Here is a 23,970-nt window from a genome sequence, read left to right as displayed (position 1 = left end):
TAATGGATGGTCTGGTACTGCTTGCCAAGTACCTCTGGCATAGGTTGAGAAGATCATACCAAGAACACGCTGGCGTGCCACATGTCTTCTTCAGGGTATCAGAGTTGCAGAGATGGCAGAAGGCAAGAAAAAGGTTGGAATGAGGGTGCACAAGGAAGATATGAAGGGGAGAGGAGCTACTAGATACCAGTCCCAGGATAATCACTTTTGTACTATACTGAGGCAGAGAGATGATCAATTCTCTACTCACTGGGATTCAAGAAAAACAACAGATCCATTTAACCTATGCACAGCATTATAGGCATGAGGATAAGAAGAAAGCTCCTCTCCTATTTCTTGTTGGAATGACAAAACCCAACAAACGCCACAGTGATATGTCATAAAATGGGCTTTAATGTCCGCTCTTACAACATGGTATTACTGCTTACACTGGAACTGGCACACAGCTCCCAAGGTTGGTTTACTCTGAGGAATGAAGCTGGCATCCCCCCTGGCTGCAGTACAGCTGGAACGGTCCCAGGCACTGAGCTCAGTATAAACTTTGGAGTCTAACCACCCACATCACCAACTTTGGAGTTCTGGAACCAGCAGTGTAGATTCTGTGTAGGCCAAGTAAACCAGACATTGTTCTGTCTCTTTGTACTAACCACTCTCTATCCACCCCCTACTCTGCCTCCAGTATTATTCTGTTTTGTGAGGTACTAAGGAATGCTCTGCCTTTGCATGGCCTAAATCTCCCGTTCTTGCGGTTTGAATCCTCTGCTCTATTTTGCATTTGCTTTAAATATCTTGGAAGTGTGACCCACACTAACATGACTTGCCCTGTCCAGGGGACTCCTGGAATTCACATCTCCCACGTTTCTTCCTAGTTGATGGCTCCCTACTATGCCCATCATAGTAGGGTGATTCCAAAGAACTGCATTTAGGAGTAAAGATAGGAGTCTGTCTTCCTTCTATACCCAGTCAGTCCTTGTCTCGATCACTTTATCTCTTTAACATGCACATCTGCATGTACACAGAGCTCTGGAAGGATCCTCTTATCTGAAGACTATGGAAACATTTTCTGATTCATGGAATTATCCTTTTCATTGAGTGATGTTCAAACTGCAGACTGGTCTCTGCCTTCCCAGATGTCTTCTCGTTGCTTGGCTTCCAACCGCTTTCTCTCTGTAAATAAGAGCAGTGTTAACCATGGTTGTCTATTTCATATAATCAATGACTTTCCCTTAATCCAAATTACAAGGCAAACTTTCGTCATGAGACAAGTGGATATCTTGGTCTCTCTTACCTGATTCCAAGAGTTAATTCCTTTAACTTCCTAAGTGCTTTGTAAGTGAAAATGATACTACTATAAGTCATTACATTTATTACTATATAATAAAAAATATCTGAGGCTAATAGAAGTATATGGAATAAATCAGAATCTAGTAGGACTCAGATTCTAGTCTTGCTAATACATATTTAAATTCTACTTTTCAACTATGTTTAGTGCTTCAACACAATTGCCCATTATTCCCAGCTTACTGATCTTTATAAATATTTCAATAGGTATCAAGGATATGTATTGATATTCTATTTTGTTGCTTAAATGGAAATGGTAGCCCCTGGGCTTTACTCATATCTCCCCTCTACAACTTTATTGAAAAAATATTTCAGAGGTAAACCAAATTTCAGTATTTTCAGAGCACTTCCAGGAGCCAGAAATCTTCTGGAATATACAATTACAATATGGAAAACTAAAAGTATTTCTAAAAACAAAAAATATACAAATTTGGATAATCTATCTTCAATTTTTAATATGGAAGCTTGGTTCTCCATTTAACACTTTCACCAAGGTCTGAGAAAATACGGACCATACAACAGTCTGGTGACTCAAGCACTCTTTTAGGTGCCACAATACCAGTTCCAATTGCATGGCTAGTCATTTATCTTGAAACCATAAAATGGTGATAAGCCTACATGATCGATGGTAAGCCTAAATGTTTCCTTCTTATTGTTCCAAATTGATAATGCCTGTATAAGATTCAGCAAGTCATGAATCAGGGAGATTACAGAAATCGAGATGAATTTAGAATAAACACTTGCTATTCTGATATATCTTTCCTCATCAGCAGAATCCCTTACAACATTCCTACCCTATATCTGACTATACTTTAAGGGCAAAGAAGTTGGTTATGAAGCTGACTGGCACTTGGAAATATGAGAAAAAGAAATTCACTGCTATTTGGGCACCATCTTGTGGCATTATCTGAATATAGCAGCAAAGTTGAGCCAAAAACAGTGGTCTGCAAATTGCAAACTGAATGAAGGCTGGTAGAGTGCCTTGGAACTGAGGCAGACTTGAACTGCACTGGGGTTCCCTAGGAGACACAAAGGATAACTGGCTGGTCTAAAGGATTCCAGAATTTCTTAGGAAGGCAGCATGGTCTTGATTCTTACAAACATGGAGAAGTTAGGAGGGGATCTAAAGGCAATGGATGAAAGCAATCAAAATCTGGTTCTATATCCCAAGGAAAAATGAAGAAACCAGAAAAGTAAATTATTAGAACTCCAATTTTTCAATAAGGTGTGAAACTTAAATCATAAGAGTAATATGAGAAGACGGAAGAGATCCAAGAGCAGTAGAAAAATATGACTGCCCATAACACACAATTCCAAAATCAAAACAATTCTGAAAACAAAGTTATTGCTTTCTTTAAAGCTTGGGGCCAAAATTAATTGATGGAGGCAAATCTAACCTGAAAGGATACGAAGCCATTTATAGTCTTAACATATCCCATTTAATGTGAACAGTCACACACTCTGCTGCAGAAATATTAATGTGTCTTGATTTTGGTGTTATAAGACACAGATACCATATTAGCTTTCTAAAATCTGGAAAGTTCAGAATTCTGAATTTTTTTTTTTTTTTTTTTTTTGGAGATAGAGTCTCACTCTGTCACCCAGGGTGGAGTGCAGTGGTGTGATCTTGGCTTACTGCAACCTCCGCCTCCTGGGTTCAAGCGATTCTCGTGCCTCAGCCTCCTGAGTAGCTCTTGAGTAACAGGCATGTGCCACCATGCCCGGCTAATTTTTTTGTATTTGTAGTAGAGACACGGTTTCGCCATGCTAGCCAGGCTGGTCTTGAACTCCTGAGTTCAGGTAATCTGCCCGCCTCAGCCTCCCAAAGTGCTGGGATGATAGGCATGAGCCACTGTACCCGGCCTGAAACATTTCCTAACACTTTCTAATAAAAGTAAGTAGATTCTAATGGTAAGCCATATGAAAAAACTAGTAGGAGTAGGAAGACAAATTGAGAAGCACAAAGAAATAGTGAAAATGGGAGGTGTAAATTTAGAAATACAAGAACATGAATAGAATAGAGAAATGTAGGTCAGGATAGGAAATAATAATTTCTTTATTTTAAAGACAAGGAAACAGAAGCTCGGAGAGCTGAAATGACTTGCCTAAGGTTACACAGCCAGTGAAAGAACTGAATCTAGGACCCAGATCCTTAATTCTTCACCAACACACCTTCTACTATCCTGACATCTGAAATATCTACAAGGGAAAAAATACGAAAAAAACTATATGAACAGAAAGACAAAGAAACATGTCCCTTTATTAAAGAGAAAGGAAAGCAGATAATAGCTGATAAACTGCATGAAAGAAAGCTCCTACTAACTTGACCTCCAATAATTAAAAGAATCAATCAAGAGAAAGCCCAACAGTAGACATGAGGGCAAGGAATTAAGAAAAAATAGAAAATTCAGCACAAAGTGATTGATCTAAAACATTCACATCGGCTGGCCCTGAAAACTTTCATTCTCCAATATAATAAATCAATCAACAGAAATGACTATATTAAATGAGCTGCCTGCAATCACAGTGCAGTCAAGACTTTACATAAGAGAATATGAAGCACTGAAGATTGTAAAAGGGCCAGTTTGGTGTCATGTTTTAAAAAAAGCAAAGACAGAGGATGTAAATTAAAGACTTTCAAAATTTACTTCCAGGTCTAGGTCTATGAAAAATAATCACAAAATCTACTGTAGTCACCTACAGAATAAGAGACAACATGCTTCATGAAGAACACGTCTGGTCAAACGAATCTTATTCCCTTCTTTTATAGAGGGACAGATGTAGTAGCTCAAGGAGAAGTAATCTAACCTCTTAATTTTAGCAAAGTTTTAGATTTTAAGTTTACCAAATATTTATATAATCATAATATATGGAAAAATACAGTCTGAATCCAATAAGGGGGCATTTAACTCTAGAGTGTGGAATAATTATCAATGTATTAAGTGTCAACACAAGGAACCATGTACTATTTATTTTAGCAACAGCTGGTGACTTGGTCAGTTAGTTAGTCCTAGGTTAACATTTTCATCTCTGATCTAGGCAAAGGTAGTAGGTTTAATAAACAGCAATTGACACCAAAAAATGAGTAAATGCTACATCACAGAAAAAAAGTTGGCTTTAAATTGAAAAAAAAAAAATGTAGTTAGAAATGAACTTCAGACATCAGGGGAGAAAAGACACCAAGAAAATACCCTAAGACCTAGATTATGAATCAGCAATGCCGCACTGCCCTTTAAGGCAGAGTAATGGAAAGTCTAAAAAGGGTTTTCATAAGGTATCAACTATGATTAAATTTATTACTATCTTATAGAGATGGTTTGAAGTTCTTTGTGATTTAATTAATTAAACTAGGTAAGCAGATTACTATTTACTTACTTTGCCTTTCAGGCCTGTGACCCAAAAGATGGGCTTTCAGAACCAGCCAATTAATCACCTACCTTCAAGAATAAAATGAAAATAAATAAAATTATAGCGGGCTTTGAAAATAAGAAGGTAGCTTATTCTGAAAGGTAATGATATCTATGTCCAGTTTTAGGTGGGAATCAAATATTTGTATGAGTGGAACATGGGAAAATTGTATATACATTCCTGAGTTTGGTCTTTATTTTGTTTTTTATTTTTTTGAGATAGAGTCTTGCTCTGTTGCCCAGGCTGGAGTGCAATGGCTCAATCTCGGCTCACTGCAACCTCCGCCTGCCTCTCAGGTTCAAGTGATTCTCCTGCCTTAGCCTCCTGAGTAGCTGGGACTACAGGTGCATGCCACCACACCCGGCTAATTTTTCTATTTTTAGTAGAGACAGGGTTTCACCATGTTGGCCAGGCTGGACTCAAACTCCTGACCTCAGATGATCCGCCTGCCTCAGCATCCCAAAATGCTGGGATTACAGGAGTAAGCCGCCATGCCCAGCCCTGAGTTTCATCTTTAAAATGTGGTTTTAGGCTGGGCACAGTGGCTCAGGTCTGTAATTCCAGCACTTTGGGAGGCCAAGGCAGAAGATCACTTGAGTCCAAGAGTTTGAGACTAGCCTAGGCAACATAGAGAGACCCTATCACTACAAAAAGGAAAAAATTAGCCGGCATGGTGGCACATGCCTGTAGCCCCAGCTACTCAGGAGGCTGAGGTGAAAGGATTGCTTGCACCTGGGAGGTTGAGGCTGCAGAGAGCTGTGATCGTGCCACTGCACTCCAGTCTGGGTGACAAAGTGAGACCTTGTCTCATAAATAATCAAAGTAGAGTGAAAAATGTAGCAGAAAAGTACTTAAAACTCAAAATCACGAATTCAAAATTCATTAATTAGGAAGGTTTCACACTCTAGGTTTTATAAAGAAAAACATGGAGGGCTTAGCATTCAGAATAGAGTCAAGATTTACAAAGAAAAATTAGAGTAACCAATGTCATCCATGTATTTGGTCAATGAACATGTATTGAGTGTCTTTTTATGTACCAGGCACTGTTGCCAGACAGCAGAACTATTCAAGTGGGAGAAAGAAAGGCTGGGAGATTATCATACCATATTATAACAGGAAGATATACAGATTTCAATTCCCATGCTAATTCTGATCCCTTGGCAATGGTCATGTAAAACTCACCAAGAATGTCATGACTGATTTAACAATATCTGCCATGTGTAATGGATGAAGAGTAGCAGTATATAATACATATTTGTTATTACAAGCTCATATTATAATGAACATTAAATTCTTAACAGTCATATCAATAATCGTATCCTGAATTTGTAAAGCACTTTACCAAACATTTTTACATATGTTAACTTATTCTGTACTCAAAACATTCTCCATGATTAGGTAGGCTGAGGAGTACTTGCACTTTGCTGGAAACCAGGGGGTGCAGAGAGGTATCTGACTCGCCCATGGCCACACAGCTAGGCAATGGCAAAAGCTCTATTAGAGCCCAGATTTCCTCATTTCTAAACAATCTGCCCCTGATCTTTATAGTTAAAGTTGTTAGAACAAAACGGTACACAGATATTCTCTATTTCTACTAAGGAAAAAACAAGAGGACACTGGTTTAAACTATCATGCAGATTTAAGTCAGACCTAAGGAAGATTTTTCTGAGAGTGAAAAGCTGCTAACCATTGGTACAGATAATAAAGAAGTTTGTCATATTTTATTCCTGGAGACTTTAAAAAATGTTTTATGTAAGTATTTTTTTCTGGGAAAAAATGTCAGTAACTCCAAAAGTCCTTCAAGAGGGATTACAGTATTACAGAAGAAGCATGGGTTTTATTAATCAGCGGTACCTAGATTCAGATGCCTTCTCGTTCAGTTTACCAGCTGGGTGACTTTAGGCCAGTTACTTAACTTCTCTGGGTCAGCTCTAAACTCAAGATGGTATCATTGGTCACAGAGTTATCATAACACAGAATCATCATAACCTGTAAGTTATGATGGAGTTTCCTTCCTGTCCTTTTAATCAACAAAAATCATTTATGGTTTTTAATCTTAAAATCTACAGAACTGAAGTGAGAGGAAAAACAACTGCTTAAAATGCCCAAAAGAGGAACATATTTTCTTCCCTACTCAAGGCAGATTATCTCCACTAGATTGTAAGGCTTAAGGAGAGGAACAAAATCTTGCCACCTTTCTAATTCTCCTAAATAGGGAACACAATGCTTTGCACAGGGCAGGTGCTCAGTGAATGCCACATGGAGCTAATAGACGATTATAGGAATTTTAAAATAAAAAGAGTAATTAATGACAAAAGTATGCACTGAAATCTGTGCTGGATTCACCATATAATGATACTACTGTTATTACTAACAAAAACAATAGCAGCTAACACTTATCATATAACTCATTATAGGCCTGCAGAAACAGGAGCAAGAGAGTACCTATGGTTTTTTGAAGATGACTAAGTATCCTTCATGGATTAACTCGCTTGAGTTCCATTTAAGTCTGAAAAAACAGAGGCCTCCAGAGAGTAAGTAAGTCACTTACCTACCCTCTCAAGGTCACAGAGACAGTAAATGGCAGACCTAAGATGTGGACCCAGGAAGTGCGATTCCAGAGTCTAATACCTAAAACAGTAAAGTTTCTACCGAAAAAAAATCTTTAAAGCCTGGGCTCCATGCAGGCAAGCATATAAGTATCTGCCCCACACAGAAAGAGGCCAGAAAGAGATACATCAGGAAATTTTCCAGATGCATTTCCTCAGATACAAAGAATGGTAGCACTCTGGAGCATAATAAAGGAAGAGTCCTCTATAATCCATACAGCCTCAGCACCAATAGGTAGGAGGAACTTATCACAGTGGGTCTCTATTCACAAATAAAGGCCTTCTTTAGGAAAGCAATAGAGTACCCACTTAGTCAACAGTCTCAATTTTAATTGCATCACTGAAATGTCCTTTGTATAGCCAGACATTTAAAACAAATACTTCAAGTGGAGCTGCATGCTGATGCGCCTAGAGAAAGAGAAGGGAATACTCAAGATGATATCCACGCAAAACCACTGTTGCAGGATCTGTAGAGATACAGGTGATATACACCCACAGAGAAGGATGATAACATGGCAAAGGGAGTCATATCCCTTTTTATAGATATCACTGTCATCACACAGAAATCATCTTCTTCAGAGACAACCAATTAACAAAGGGTTAAGGACACTGCACATTCATCTTTAATCTAGTTCTGTTATTGCCATCTATAAAAACCCAAGGAACCCAGTTATGTTTCTATAGTTCGTAGGAGGCCTTTGAGTAAACAATGATTGGAAAACATCAAAACTGCCTCATTATAGTCATTAAGGTTTCAAAAATTAGTTGGGTTCAACTCTGAAACTCTAGCACTTGCCATGACACACTCTGTCACTGGTTATCTGGCCAGTGCAGCTGAGAGTCTGCAAGCTGCCTGCTATCACCAAAGCAGAGAGGATAGGAAGTATTAATGGCCTTGTTAGGCCAGCAATAAACAAGGAGTTTGAAACTTCAATTCGTTTAATGGAAAAATGAAGTTACTTTTCGGTAAGTGGAGTTTTCAGAATAAATTGCCTTCACAGATTCCAGGGATTGTGGGCTAAGGCAATGAGACTGTCTAAAGCCTGAAGGTTGATAAAAAGTAATTAAGGACCACACCAGAGTCCCAAGCCTTTATATACAATTCAACAGCCTGTAGAGGAGACAGAGAGATTTTAACTTCAACCCCAAACTATAAGAAAATAAAAATTCTGCTTGTGGATCAGGGGAAATATTTTTCTGAGAACGCTTGGATAATGGAAAATAATCAGAAGACAGGTAAATCTAGATGTACTCTAATGGAGCCACTCAGGACTGCCTTAAAAAGACAAAAATACCTCCTACAGTTGTTATCATCAATGTCAGTTGCTGGTTTTTCCTAAATTTGTCTTCTACCTCAGATCTAAACCATTTGATAACATTAGGGCAATATCATGGCAATCGTGGCCCAGTAAAACCATAGCAAATGTTTTCTGCCTAGGACACTATAAGTTTTCACAGGAAAATTTTTCTCAGAGAAAAACTGTAGGAAAAGCCATGGATGGGCTGAGAAGACCAAACATATCTCTTGGAAAACAACAGTAGGAGCGTGGATTAGGACGTCTTGGTGTGTGAAACAGGCAGACAAATCCTGAAACGTCTTCTCCTGAATGTAAGGCATGAGACTTTCTACACACTTAGGAGGCTTCTAGGAAACAGAAATGACAAAATGGAATGGGCTTCATTCTTTTTTTTTTTTTAAACACACGCCTTATAGTGAGCTGTAAAGGGACTAGAGAAGAACGCCATCCTTTCAGCTCACCTCTGGCTTCTTGCAGTTTCTTGAGCTCTGCTTCTCGTTCGGTTTTGCTCTGCTTACTTCGAACCCCAAGGGCACTGATGACTAACCTTCTGGCTAGGGCTGCTGAAGTCTCAGGACGCTCCTTTGCTGGCTGGAGGAACTCTGAATGGAAGAAAGGAAGGGAGTAGGAGGGAGTAAAGAAGAGAGAGCACTCCAGCTTCAAGTGATTTAACTCAGTAATTAACATACAAAATAGACTAACAAGGGCTGCATCAGCAGTAATTAATACAAGCCTGATAGATGACGATCAGAGAAAATTAACATGGCAAAGCACAAACAACCCTGGCTTCATTATCTGCATTAACACAGTATCTTACAGTGACTCTATCAGGCAGTTAAACACAGAGGTAAACTAGGTAGGGATGTCATCAGAAACTGGTTGCTGCATTGCCTGCCATTAGTTCTCAGACTCTCCAAGTGGCCGCTCAGATGCCATATTTCCAACATGGTCATTTCTCTTTTATTTATTTTTTCTTAAAAACATACTTCTTTTAACACTAAAAATAAAAGTGATATGTCTTTAGATGTCTGGATGCTATAAAACTGCTGGAAAGAATAATAATACCACCATCAGCAAGAAAAAACCCTGAGATTATAGACTCACCAGCATAAGCTCTAGCTTTGGCCTTGGCTGCTCTTGTGGCCTGTGACAAGGGACGAATCTTCACCATGGTGTGTTTAATACCCAACGCATCACGAGCTGCAAAGAGGAATAAAAGGAAGCAGAAGACATGAAGTACAGTGATGCAAAGGAACAACTAGGGATGGCTCTTAGTATTTCCTAGATGTTATGCTTTTTTTTTTCAAAGCAAGCAAAAAAGACTAAGATCTAGAGGCAGTAATTATTTTAGATCAGGTATCAGCAAACTATGGCTCTGTGACCAAATGCAGCCAACCACCTGTTTTTATATTTATTTACAAAGTAATTTTATTATTTTACTGAAACAGAGCCATGCCCATTTGGCTTGTATATTGTCTATGGCTGGTTTCTTGCTCCAACAGCAGAGTTAAGTAGTGACAGAGACTGATGCTTCACAAAGCCTAAAATACTGTTTTTACCGTTTGGTCCTTTATATAATAATTTTGCAGACCCATATTCTAGGTGGTTCAGACAGGAACTAACATTTTAATATCTCTATTTTCTTTGAATGCCTCTGCATCAGATCTGTCATGAGGCCAATGATGTATGTAAAAAGGCCCAATCATATATTCAGAGAGTATGTATTATAACTTCTCACTAGACAGGTTAAAGTGTTGCTTAAATTCACTTGTCTGGGATGGGGAAAAAAAAATCACCAGTATTGTAAGAGTTAGCCCCATTGGATTCTTCAATCGCTACCTTAATCTGTTTATGTACTATCACGACAGTTATGTGTACAAATAACCTTGAAAGGTGTTGACTCTATCTCTCCAAATACCACTGGACTAACATGAAAGAGGAGAATGGGTACCAAAGTATCTTACTTCAAAAAAACCACTATCTGTCCTATTACCTACACTGGCTGAATAAAATGCCAACTTTCTCAAATAGAAGGGAAATAGAAAAAGTAGCATGAGAAAATGAACAATAAGAAAGGAAGATTGAAAGCCATTGGGTGAATACCTGTAATTGGACTGGAGAATACTCCTAGGGCATGTGTATCATCCACCCATTTAATATCAAATCCTTTCTTTCTGCAACACACAAAAAAAATTTTATTTCCTAAAATAAAATTTACTTTTATGAAACATCTCACAAATAGAATCTCATAAAGCATTTCACAAGATAGAAACACTCAACGAGTGCACAGGTGGAATGGGGATAATGACACCAAAAACAGCTTGGAGGACAGAAGAAGCCATTGAATTTTAAAAGCAATAATACCATCATAAAGAACTACCCAGGAGTATTTTACGTTCTCAGCCATTTTATAGACATCAACTAATTAATCCTCACAAGTCCCTTGGGGATGTAAAGTATTTAATGCACTATTTACAAGAGACGTTCTTATGGGCAGGGAATGAGAAGAAATGGAAAGAGGAAGCAGAGGAGGGTTAGAATATAAGAAGAGTAGGTAGGCAGGGAAGGTCACCTGGATTTAATGCAAATGTAAACTCTGTCCTTGAGGACAGAGACAGAAACAGAATGCGAGAATGGGGTAGGGGAGATTATACTGCAAGATGTCAATTTTTTTTTTAAAAAGTCAAGTAATGGGGAAAAAAGGGGGCAACTATAATCAGAGAGGCTGATCTGTTCTTCACTTGTTGCAGAAGGGAGGTTAAAAAAATAAGAAAAATATAGGAAAGAATTGTGTGGCAAAGTCAGAAAAATTCAGGATGAAAGAAATCATGATAAGAGAACTATCAGACCAGATTAGAAACGATCAAAAGAATGAACATTTAAGCACTACAGAAACACTTTTATTTTGGAGAAGAGCTACCTAGTGAGCACAAGGAATGTCAGGATGATGACATAACAGTTATATTTTTCAGCTAAGAGCTTAAAAATGCTCATGGACTCAGGGTTCTGCCACCTTGAGACCTTGGGCAAGTTTAACCTCTCTTGAAGCTAGGTTGGCTCATCTGTAAAAATGAGCAAAGTATGTCCCCCACAGAGCTGTTGTGAAAATGGAAATGAGATCATCCATGACAAGGCAAAGAAGATGGTGTTGAGCACTTCATGGGCATCTAATAAATTAATGGTGTTCATTACTTTTATTATTAATAGCAATGTTCATCAATATTAATATTGATGAAGATAGTGATTAAAACATGAAGCTGACTCTGTAATTTGACTCGCAGGCATTATTACAGGCTTTTGCACCATGACCTTTTTTTTTCATTTTTATAAATCACAGATGGGTTCCAGAGGGCCTTTTCTACTTCAAAATTTCATAACCCTTTAAAATTTTTCTCTTTGGAGAATGTTTTTAAGTTTGATAGAAAAATGGTCTTGCAGGTGAGATTATCAAGAAACAAAGCAAAGGGAAGTAAATAGTTTTATAAGAGTTAACTAATCTTCACGAAATTCTAGACATCAACAAAATGATCCTTGGTTTTATGAATCATCATTTATGACAGTCTAAGGTAGTTCTAATGGGACTGGATCCCTCTGACTGCTTTTAAAAAATCTATTATGAATTTTATGTTGAACAGGTTCTGATACTAGATCTAAACCTAATTCTAATAAATAAGACTGACCTACACACTCTACATTTAAAGTTTACGGCAGAGATTAACTGTCCTCCAGGATCCATTCACCCTTTCTTTCTGTTAGTTATAGAACCGATGCTCCCCGCCGAATTACGTTGAACTGATTAAACAAGTACATGGCTGCTGGTTTTGCCTGTTCTAGAACTTCATATGAAAACAGAACACTTGTTCTTATAAATAAAGTTTTAGTTTACAGCCATGCTCATTTATGTGCTGTTTTTGCTTGCTTCTGTTTAACAATGGCAGAGCTGTCTAAAATATTTACTTATCCTTTAAGAGAAAGTTAAGGGCTATACCCTGACTTATAACAGAATCTTACACATTCAAGGTGAGTTTTAAATTTAAATTTGTTATATCACACTACAGACCTGGTTCATTTTAAATATCAGGACTGAAACATTAAAGTATAATCCTTCTTGATACTGATTTTCTTCCAGACCCTGAAAATCTTCTTAATAACTTTCTTTCTAGATTATCATCTCTTTATTCCTGAAGCTTATTTTTTCTTGTAAGCTAAATATACAGAGGTATATACTTCTAACTCTTTTAACGTCTCCTATATAAGTATCAGCTATACACACACCAAGGGTTAGGGCAAGTGTTCTCAAACCCACTTATATCAGTGTGAGTTGATATTTTCACCATGGAATTAAATAAAATTAAACCAATGAAACAGGTGCAGAGCATAAAAAAAAAGAGTTATTGTGTCTGTAAAAACTTAGTTGAGGCCAGGCGTGGTAACTCACACTTCTAATCCCAGCACTTTGGGAGGCTGAAGTAGGCAGATGGCTTAAGTGGAGGAGTTTGAAACTAACCCAGCAACATGGTGAAATCCTGTCTCTACAAAAAAAATACAAAAATTTGTCGGGCATGGTGACACACACCTGTGGTCCCAGCTACTTGGGAAGCTAAGCTGGGAGGATTGCTTGAGCCCAGGAAGTTGAGGCTGCAGTGACCCCAAAAGGCGGCAAGAAAGAAAAAGATGGGACAAGTAAACACATAAAGATGGCAGGCAATTTGACAATACATCCAAATATATCAACAATTACAATAAATATCAATGGACTAAATGCACCATGAAGTCATCACTGATGACAGTCTTCTTAAATGCTAAAATGGGGCTAGAAAGGCTATCTGACATTTTTAAGGAACTTAGAACAGTAGTTTAATATAGAAAGTTTCTACTGGACCTGGAAAAGACAATAAACCAGCCTGATGCTAAAATATGAAAAACAGGGGATATGAAAAACAAGAGATGATTTCTCAGAAAACATTTTTTAAAGACTTCATCTCACACTCCCTAACATCCACAATCATTTGCATACTCACTGATAACTGCAGAAAACCCGTAGAAGGTCTTCAGTACGAAATTCTTGGGGAAAGTCATAAATTTCAATGACATGTGGGAATTCACAATCACTGAGGTCAATATCAGGAACTTCATGGTTGTAGTAATCAAATCTAGGTTCCTGGATGCTCTCTCTGCCCTTCGTATTCCCTGATAACTAGAAAGGAAGAAGCACATAAGTGCTGGTTACATTAAACCTGGCTATTGTAAAATATATTCCTATATATAAACAATCCTCCTCCCTTTCTCTACATGTTCTTATTCCTCAACCTTTGGCATAGTCTCTGTATTAATTCTACTGATAGATACAATAATGATCAGGTGCTTATCACCCAGTTTATACTATACATATGGAACAGTTGAAAAAATGTTAAAATTCCAGCAGACAGGCAATGCATGAAACTCAACTTGCATCTCTAACCAGCACACGAGAAAATACAGACTGAATACTGTGGTGAGTTATAAATGGTACATCTTGGAAACTGATGCTCAGATAATAGCTGAAGAGATTAATTAATAATATTTGTTTTAATTGAGCTTACTGACCAGGCTCATATCATAGTTTCTTTTCTGGAAGTGAACAAAAATGAAGAAAATTAAAAAATAAAAATAAAAAAAACTTTTTTACTTCACTTTTTGTTGAATGTATTAAAGGGTGAGGAGACAGCTTACAAAGACATTTGTTGAGACAAATTAAGTGGTACAAGTAGTTATACTTAATGTCCTTAGCACGAGACCTACCTTAAGGAATGCGCATATAGCAGGCTAGTGAAGGAATTAATAAAGGAGGTAACAAATTAAAATTCTATAAAAAAAGTTGAACTTCACACTGGAAGCAAAAGAAAGAAAACAGGAAAGTGAAAAGTGGCAGCAAAGCCATGACAGTCATTCTGTCATTCACCTGTTATAAAACCTAGACGCTGCTGATGACCCAAAGCCACCAGATCCTTAAGATAATTTTTTTTTCTCTCTCTCTCTGTTAATCAAAAGTTCAAGGAGGTCCCTTCAAGCTTTCTCTGGTTTTAATATTGTGTCTCTTTTCCCATCAACTGAGGAAAATAAGAACTTGCAATGCCAGGAATATACATCTCCTTTCCTTGGAGAAGTTGAAAAATGGATTCAAGAGTTTTTTTGGGAGAAGGAGGAAGATGACTTGGATAATATCAATAAAAACTATTATTTATTCCTGTACTCCAGTTCCTTTTCTCTACTAAGCCTCAGTTTTACATGTAAAACATGGGAATAATAACAATATCTACACTTCATAGATAAGTGCATGGACTAAAGGAGATGATATGGCAAATGCTTAGCATACTGCTTGGCACGTAAGTATTCAGTAAATTCAACCCACTTTAAACCAATTTTAACCAAGCGCTAAGTCTGTTACATGCCAAACCCCATATTAGTTCCACTCTGCTTAGGATGTAGAAAGCAGAAGAGAATGTTCTTCCCACCGTAACAAGAGAAAAGACCAGCTGATCTATAAAATCATAGCTTTTCTTGAGTTTACCAGAGAGCTGAGTTTGTAAGATAACAAGGGAAACTGGTTATCTTAAAATCCATATAATGACAAGTCTCTCCCAAAGAGAAACAGAATACATAAACTGTTTTGCCTTTGGCAGACCACTGGGAGAAGTGATCACCACATAAGTGGGCCAAGAAGATATCAGCTAAACTTTTAATAAATTCTTAAACATCTAGAGTAGATTAGTGTTAACAGTTTGGAATAACTCAGAGGCCAGGGACAAAAGGAGTCTGAGATAACTTGCAACTCAATCCCTATGCCAGTGCCACACTGTTTTGATTACTGTAGCTTTATAGTACTGTTTGAAATCAAGAAGCTTACTATAAAGCCTGAGTCCTCCAACTTCGTTCTTTTCAAAATCACTTTTGATTATTTAGGGCACTTTGCATTTCCACAGATTTTCAGGATCTGCCTGTCAATTTCTGCAAAAAATTTTCTGCCAACCAGCAGCTGGGATTCCACTGAATATGTAAATCAACTTAGGAAATATGTGAACAATATTAAGTTCTCCAGAAGATAAACATGGGGTGTCTTCCCATTTCTCTAAGTCCTTAATTTCTTCCAACAATGTTTTACAGTTTTCAGAGTATAAGTTTTATATCTCTTTTGTTAAATGTATTCTAAATGTTTTATTCTTTTTGAGGTTATTGTAAAATTGTTTTCTTCATCTTCTGCATTGACTTTGAGTTACTTTCCAAAACCCGAACAAAACAAGGAACTGCATGTTTGTACATTTATAAACTGGGGCTAAATAATACATTGTGAAAGATACAATGTAAATCACAAAATATCTTAGAAATATAAATCCTAAGAAATGTTATAGGCCAGGCGTAGTGGCACGGACCTGTAATCCCAGCACTTTGGGAGGCCCAGGCAGGCAAATTGCTTGAGTTCAAGACCAGCCTGGGCAACATGGCAACATGGAAAAACCCTGCCTCTACAAAAATTACAAAACATTAGCCGAATGTGGTGGCACACACCTGTAATCCCAGCTACTCGGAGTGGGAGTGCTGAGGCTGGAGGATAGCTTGAGTCCGGGAGGTCGAGGCTGCAGTGAGCCAAGACTGTACCCTACACTCCAGCCTGGGTTACAGAGCAAGACTTTGTATCAAAAAAAAAGGGGGGGGTGTATAAAAAGGAAAGAAACGACAGGATAGTCTGGTAAGAAAATTTGATTATGCTCCTTTGCTCTAACCTAGTCAGCAAAGCTAAACTTGTATACTTATATTTCATTTCTGAGGTACCTATTAAACATCTGGCTTCTGACACTGATTAAAAACTGTTAATAATAGCAAAAACCATAATTCTTATTCTACATTTCATGAAACAAATGAAGGCTACGAGTTACATACTTCTGATCAGTTCTTCCTCTATCACTCAGAATCCACTATCACTAGAGATTCCTAACTTTTCCTAGAGGAGGAAGAACTTCATTTCCCCCAGGGTACTGATATTATTGGGATCAGCTCACATTTCCTCAGTAACACATTTTTTTGTGTGGAGGTAGGATATCATACTGTTAATAGAACTTTCTCTCCTAAGAATCTCAGCAAAACATGCAAGAGAACTTGACAGAAAGAAGGAGAGGATATGTGGCATAAAAGGGAGAAAGTGTCAAAGAGAGGATAATATGGGATGAAGATGGAAGTGAGGCAGAGAAAGACTGTGAAGAGGGATGGGGAGATAGGACCACTGACACAGAGCGATGAGACACGGCAGTATGGAAAGCTTTAAGAAAAAGCTCTACAATCTGATGTACTGATTATGCACTTTTGCAGTAGGCCTGGATTATCCAATACAGTAGCTGCCTGTCACATGTGGCTATGTAATAAGTAAAATGTGGCTGGTTCAAATTGAGATATGCTATAAGTATAAAATACCCCTTAGATTTCAAGACTTAATACAAAAAGAAATATCTCATTAATAATTGTTAATACTGATTACATGTTGAAATATTTTGAACATACTAGTTTAAAATATATTATTAATTTTACCTGTTATTACTTTTCTAATATGGCTACTAGAAAATTCAAAATTATACATGTGGTTCACATTTGTGACTTGCATTGTATTTCTACTGTAGACAACAGAAACATTTACCTTAAGAATCACATGTATTTGGGCAATCCCTCCTAGAGTCAATGTCAAACCTTCATAATATTTTTTATTAGGGCTAAGAATGTCTGATACAGCAAAAACAGAGGGTAGAGGTTTAGAATTTCATTCATTCTGATCTATCTATTATAGACCAAGGGAAACTTTACAAATGATTCAGAGAAAACAATTTTGAGTTATGAATCACAAATATTTTTAGGATTTTAAATAGTGGTCTGTGTTGCTATTTATAAAGCATAAATGATATGTGAGTATTCCTTCATATGCACAACCAGCTTCCATAAAACCATTCAACTAAATCAAAATTAACTTCCTGAAATAGAGGGTTTGAAGACACTTAGGGCCTAGCAGTCTGGTCTTGAAAACAAGTCTATAAACTATTACCCAACTAGTAATGATGTTATTGCCCCGATGCCTATTTGCAGAGGGATAAAAGGATAGGGGAAAGAGCACAAGGTCAACAAGGCATGCATCACTGAGTTTTTATTTTTTGTATTCCGTTTATTTAATACTTAGTTCTTCAATATATAAAAGGAAAATACAAGAAGTTCTGAAGTCACATGCCAATTATTCCCCACAGACAAAATTTATTTATATATATTCATATATGCATGCTACATTATGCCCTCCCTAGCTGCTGCCACTGGCACCCACACACACCATGAGGGGAACCTGAAAGCAGACCTGCCCATCTGTCACTCGTGCACACCTTCCTGGGGCCTAAGGATGAGCCTACACAGCTTTCCACTGCTACAACAACGAATGGCACCCAAGCACGCTGTCTGAGGGCTAGGGATTAGCCTATCCCACTCGCCACAGCCTGCACTCAAGTGCACCATCAGGGAGCCTGGAGAATGACCCACCCCAACCCCCCACCTGCATAAGCATTCTGCGTGCTGCTTGGGAGCCAGAGGGATAGCCCACTGCTGCTCCTACCATCACCAAAACACATTGCCCAGGGGCTCAAGGACCCATCTGCTCACCCAGCACACTGCTGCCACTGCTGGCACCAAAGTAAACTGCCTGGAGGCCTAAGGATCAGCCTGTCCAGACTCACTACCTTTGGTGCACAGAACGCTGCCTGAAGCCCTAAGGATCAGCACACTCAGCCTGCTGTTGTCCAAGGACTGGCCTCTACCTGGTGTCCTCATCCCCAACAAAGTTCTACTACAGCTTCCACTAACCACCACAGCCTAAGCCATTGAGAAGCTCACAGACACAAATGACACTGATTACAGCCCAAGAAATCATACAGAAACTATGCTACTGTACCCACCCAGAATCAAAACCAAAGGGCTGGACCCAACCAAAAGAATAGATATATCTATAGGAAAAAGTATTTTCCCTATGAAAGCCAATCCATAAAATTTGAAGAAGTGACTATTATACTAGATGCACAGATACCAATGAAAGAACACAAGAAACATACAAAGGCAAGGAAACATAACACTTCCAAAAGAACACAGTAATTATTCACCAACATTCCAATGAAAAAGAAATCTATGAAATGCCTGACAAAGAATTCAAAAATATTAAAGGTCAGTGAGATTCAAGAAAACATAGATAAATAATACAAGGAAATCAGACAAACAATTCATGACCTCAATGAGAGATTCAACTAAGAGTTAGAGTTCATAAAGAACGAAATCAATCCTGAACTGAACAATTCAATGAATGAAACAAAAAATACAATTGAGGGCAATAGTAGACCAGATCAAGCAGAAGAAAGAATTTCTAAACTTAAAAGACAGACCTTCTGAAATAACCCTGTCAGAAAATAAATAGAATAAAGCAAGCCTATGTGAAATGAGGGACATCACAAAGGGACAAATATTTAAATTTTGGGAGTTCCAGAGAAGAGATGGCTAAAGGCACAAAAAACCTATTTAATGAAATAACAGCTGAAAATGTCCCAAGTCTTGCAAGAGATATAGACATCCAAATATAGGAAGCTCAAAGATTCCCAAATAGATTCAACCCAAAAATGTCTTCTCCAAGGCACACTGTAGTCAAACTGTCAAAAGTCAAAGACTAAGAATTCTAAAAAACAGCAAGAGAAAACCTTCAAGTTATATAGAAGGGATATATAGAAGGGAATTCCCATCAGACGGGAACAATAAAGTTGTTCCCAGACAAGCAAAAACAGGGAATTCATTATCTTGAGACTGGACCTACAAGAAATGCTTAAGGAAATCTTACACCTGAAAGTGAAAGGATGCTGTCTACCATCATAAAAACACATGAAAGTATAAAGCTCACTGGCAGAACAGACACAAATGAGAGAAAGAAGTCAAATGTTACCACCACAGAAAACCATCAAACTGCAAAGAAAAATAAGATAGGAAGAAAGAAACAAAAGATACATAAAACAAACAGAAAACAATAAAATGAAAGGAATAAGTCCTTACCTATCAATAACAACCATTATCAATAATAACCTATCAATAATAACCATATTTAACCATTTTAAATTCTCCACTTAAAAGATATAATTTAGCTGAACAGATTAATAAACATGACCCAACTATATGCTGCCTACACTTCACCTGTAGACACATATTGCCTAGAAGTGAAAGGATGGAAAAATATAGTCCACACAAACAGAAACCAAATGCAAAGCAGGGATAGTTATATGAGATAAAACAGACTTTAAGTCAAAAACTTTAAAAAGGGCTGGGCATGGTGGCTCACACCTGTAATCCCAGCACTTTGGGAGGCCAAGGCAGGCAGACGACTTGAGGCCAGGAGTTCGAGACCAGCCTGGCCAACATGGCGAAACCCTGTCTCTATTAAAAATACAAAAATTAGCTGAGCATAATAGCGTGCGCCTATAATCCCAGCTACTCAGGGGGCTGAGTCAAGAGAATTGCTTGAACCAAGAAGGCAGAAGGTGGAGGTTGCAGTGGGCTAAGACCATGCCACTGCACTCCAGCCTGGGAGACAGAGCCAACTCTGTCTCAAAAAAAAAAAAAAAAAAAGGAAAAAAAGGAAAAAAGAAAGAAAAAAGAAACAAAGAAAGTCATTATATAATGATAAAGGGATCAACTCAGTAAGATGATATAACATTGTAAATATATATGCACCCAACACAAGAGCACCCAGATATATAAAGCAAATACTATTAGATCTAAAGGAAGCAATAGACTCCAATACAATAATAGTTGGGGGCTTCAACATCCTACTCTCAGCATTGGACAGATCATTAGACAGAAAAATCAACAGAGAAACATTGGATTTACGCTGCACTGTAAACCAAATGGACCTAACAGACATTACTGGAACACTTTATCCAACAACTGCAGAATACATTCTCATCAGTACAACCTAATGAAGCACCTCAAAGAATTAGAAAATCAAGAACAAACCAAATCCAAAATTAGTAAAAGGAAAGACTTAATACAGGTAACAGTGGAACTAAATGAGAGACTAAGAAAACACAAAGGATCAAAGAAACAAAAAGTTTTTTTAATGCAAAAAACAAAATCAATGAAACACCAGCTAGACTAACCATAGTGAAATCATTATATGATTTGCATATATTGAATCATCCTTGCATTCCTAGAATAAACCCCACTTCATCATGATATCTTTTTTTTTTTTTTAATGTTGAATTTGGTTTGCTAGTATTTTGGTGAAGATTTTTGTAAAAAATGTGATACATTACGTCAACAGAATGAAGGTCAAAACCCATATAAACATCTCAATAGATACAGAAAAAGCACTTGATAAAGTTCAACATCCCTTCATGATAAAAAAAACCCTCAACAAATTAGAAATAGAAGAAACATACCTCAACATAATAAAGGCTATATATGACAAACTCACACCTAACATTATGATGAATGGGAAAAGCTTTCCACTTTTCCTCTAAGGACGGGAACAAAGCAACAATGTCCACATTCACCACTCTTACTCAATGTAGTACTTGAAGTCCTAGACAGAGCAACAGGTAAGAGAAATAAAGAACTGCCAAATTGGAAAAGAGAAAGTCAAATTGTATCTCTTTGAAGATGAAATGATCTTACTGAAAAATCTAATGACTCCACCAAAAAACTCTCATCACTGAAAAAAAAAAATTCAGTAAATTACCAGATACAAAGTCAGCCAATATAACTCAGCATTTCTATACACCAACACCACACTAGTTGAAAGAAAAATTAAGAAAGAAATCCCATTTATAATAAATACAAAAAATGAAATAAAATACCTAGGAGTAAATCTAACTAAGGAGGCAAAAGCTCTCTACGAGGAAAACTACAAAACACTGATGAAAGAAAACTAGAGAGAACACAAACAAATCGGAAGACATCTCATGCTTATGAATTGGAATAATTAATACTGTTAAAATGACCGTACTGCCTAAAGCAATCTAAAGATTCAGTGCAATCGCTATCAAAATACCAACGACAATTCTTCATAGAAATAGAAAAAACAATACTAAAATTTGAATGGAACCACAAAAGACAAAAATTAGTCAAAGCAATGCTGAGCAAAAAGAATAAACCTGGAGGTATCACACTACCTGATTTCAAAAAATACTGTAAAACTGTGGTAACCACAACAGCAAGGTATTGGTATAAAAACAGGCACACACACCAATGGAACAGAATAGAGAACCCTATTCTGTTCACGCATTTACAGCCAACTGATTTTCGACAAAGGCACCAAGAACATTGGGGAAAGCACACCCTCTTCAATAAACGATGCTGAAAAAACTGGATGTCTATATGCAGAAGAATGAAGTCAGATTCCTATCTCTTACCGCATATAAAAATCAACTCAAAATGAATTAATGACTTAAACATAAGACCTGAAACTATAAAACTCTGTTATGACAGCCCTAGCAAACTAATACCTTATTCCAGTAAATAAGGCTGGAAAGGAAGAATGGAGTTTCAATTTCCTCACCAACATTTTGATTTTAAATTCAACTATAACTGACATGTCATATTTATTCCTATATTCCCCCATTGATCATATTATCTTGCAAACTAGGCAGTTAATATATATTTATAGAATGAATAAAATGCACATGCTTCAAGTTAATTATTCTGTCCAAATGCATGCTTAACAAGACTTATTCTAGGCTGGGTGTGGTGGGTCATACCTGTAATCCCAACACTTTGGGGGGCTGAGGTCAGACGATCACTTGAGGCCAAAAACCAAGACCAGCCTAGGCAACACAGCAAAAGCCCTCCTCTACAAAAAATAATTTTTTAAAAATTAGGCAGGCGTGGTGACATACACCTGTGGTCCCAGCTACTCGGGAGGCTGAGGCAGGAGAATTGCTTGAGCCCACAAGTTTGAGGCTAGAGTGAGCTAAGATCATGCCACTGCACTCTAGCCTGGGCAACAAAGTCAGACTGTCTCAACCCCCACCACCTAAAAAATAGATGAACAAAAAAAACCCAAGACTTATTTGATTTATACAACAACAAATATATGTATGTTGAGACAGGGTCTCATTGTGTTGCCCAGGCTGAAGTGCAGGGGTATGACTTGGCTCACTGCAGCGTCTGCCTCCTGGGCTCAAGAGATCCTTCTACCTCACCCTCCCCAGTAGCTGGGACCACAGGCACATGCCACTACGCTCGGTTAAGTTTTGTATTTTTTGTAGAGATGAGGTTTCGCCATGTTGTCTAGGCTGGTCTCAAACTCCTGCACTCAAGCGATCCACCTGCCTCGGCCTCACAAAGTGCTGGGATTACAGGTGTGAGCTACCATGCTCAGGTAACAACATATATTTTTTAAATGATTCTAAATGGCACTCTAAAATTAGGGGAAAAAATTGATACTTTTTTCTTTCCCTTTACCAATCAACTTTAATTGCCCTGGTTAATAAATCATGAAGAAAATTCAGAATAAATTATAAAAAGAAAACAAAATTTCAAAATAAATCATCTGTACTTCTGATAGTGACAAACTCAGGACTTGATTCTGGAAGGAGTCTGTATTTTTCACAAGCTGTTCTCACAACCTGGAATGCTTTTTCTGCTCATGTTCCTTCTTCTCCCAAGATCCAGCTTCAATCTTTAACTCCTCTTGATGCTTCTTTCCCAATTTACTCCAAATTTGGCGATCTTTCCTTTCCTATATTGCTATTTCCTAACACTTAGCAGTTGGATATATATTACATTTCATCAATTCTAAGATATATCCTTTTTTTCACATTTTAATATCACTGACATTAGGACGCATCACAATCAACATATTGTTATTGCTCCCTGCACATGCATATCAGAAGCACCAGTACCGAAACTGGCAGAAAGGGTGGTCAGTAATGTGAAGGAAAATTCCAGATATTAGAACAGCTCTACATAAGTGCAAAGGTGTCTTAAGAATCCAGCAACTAAGATTTTTGGTTCTTTTATGTATTAAGAAATGCTGCATCATCAAAGTTCTTAATGGCAAAATGAATGACACTGAATAGAAAAGCATCAATATCAGTGGCTGAATCAAGAAATTATTAGAAAGAGTTGGATTGTGAACGTGAAGTATTAGGAAAATCTTAACCAATTTATTTTACTACATTTTTTATGTATGAAGATGAAATATGACAAAAAAATTTATGTCCAATTAGGAGAGTTGTTTCAATATGTATAAAATTCAAATTCTAAGGGAAAAGCACTGTGTC

The 23,970-nt window shown here is 37.5% G+C and overlaps 1 protein-coding gene across 2 annotated transcripts in view; it reads right to left on the bottom strand.

Annotated features, from left to right (window-relative positions):
* Nucleotides 1-372: 372 nt before the first annotated feature.
* Nucleotides 373-23,970, bottom strand: part of R3HCC1L (R3H domain and coiled-coil containing 1-like) — a 105,743-nt gene continuing 82,145 nt past the window's right edge. For both annotated transcript variants that reach the window (XM_012000664.1, XM_012000657.1), the window contains 5 exons: nucleotides 13,678-13,853; nucleotides 10,760-10,830; nucleotides 9,761-9,856; nucleotides 9,118-9,258; nucleotides 373-1,167 (listed from right to left, as the gene is read on the bottom strand). In XM_012000664.1, the coding sequence (XP_011856054.1) occupies nucleotides 1,100-1,167; nucleotides 9,118-9,258; nucleotides 9,761-9,856; nucleotides 10,760-10,830; nucleotides 13,678-13,853 (552 nt within the window). In that variant the 3' untranslated portion in view covers nucleotides 373-1,099. The remainder of the gene's footprint in view (nucleotides 1,168-9,117; nucleotides 9,259-9,760; nucleotides 9,857-10,759; nucleotides 10,831-13,677; nucleotides 13,854-23,970) is intronic.

This window comes from Mandrillus leucophaeus, unplaced genomic scaffold, assembly GCF_000951045.1.
Source record: "Mandrillus leucophaeus isolate KB7577 unplaced genomic scaffold, Mleu.le_1.0 Scaffold117, whole genome shotgun sequence".
NCBI classification, from domain to species: Eukaryota; Metazoa; Chordata; class Mammalia; order Primates; family Cercopithecidae; genus Mandrillus; species Mandrillus leucophaeus.
The sequence above is the reverse complement of the archived record's forward strand: the minus strand, read 5'-3'. Positions and strand labels throughout refer to the sequence as shown.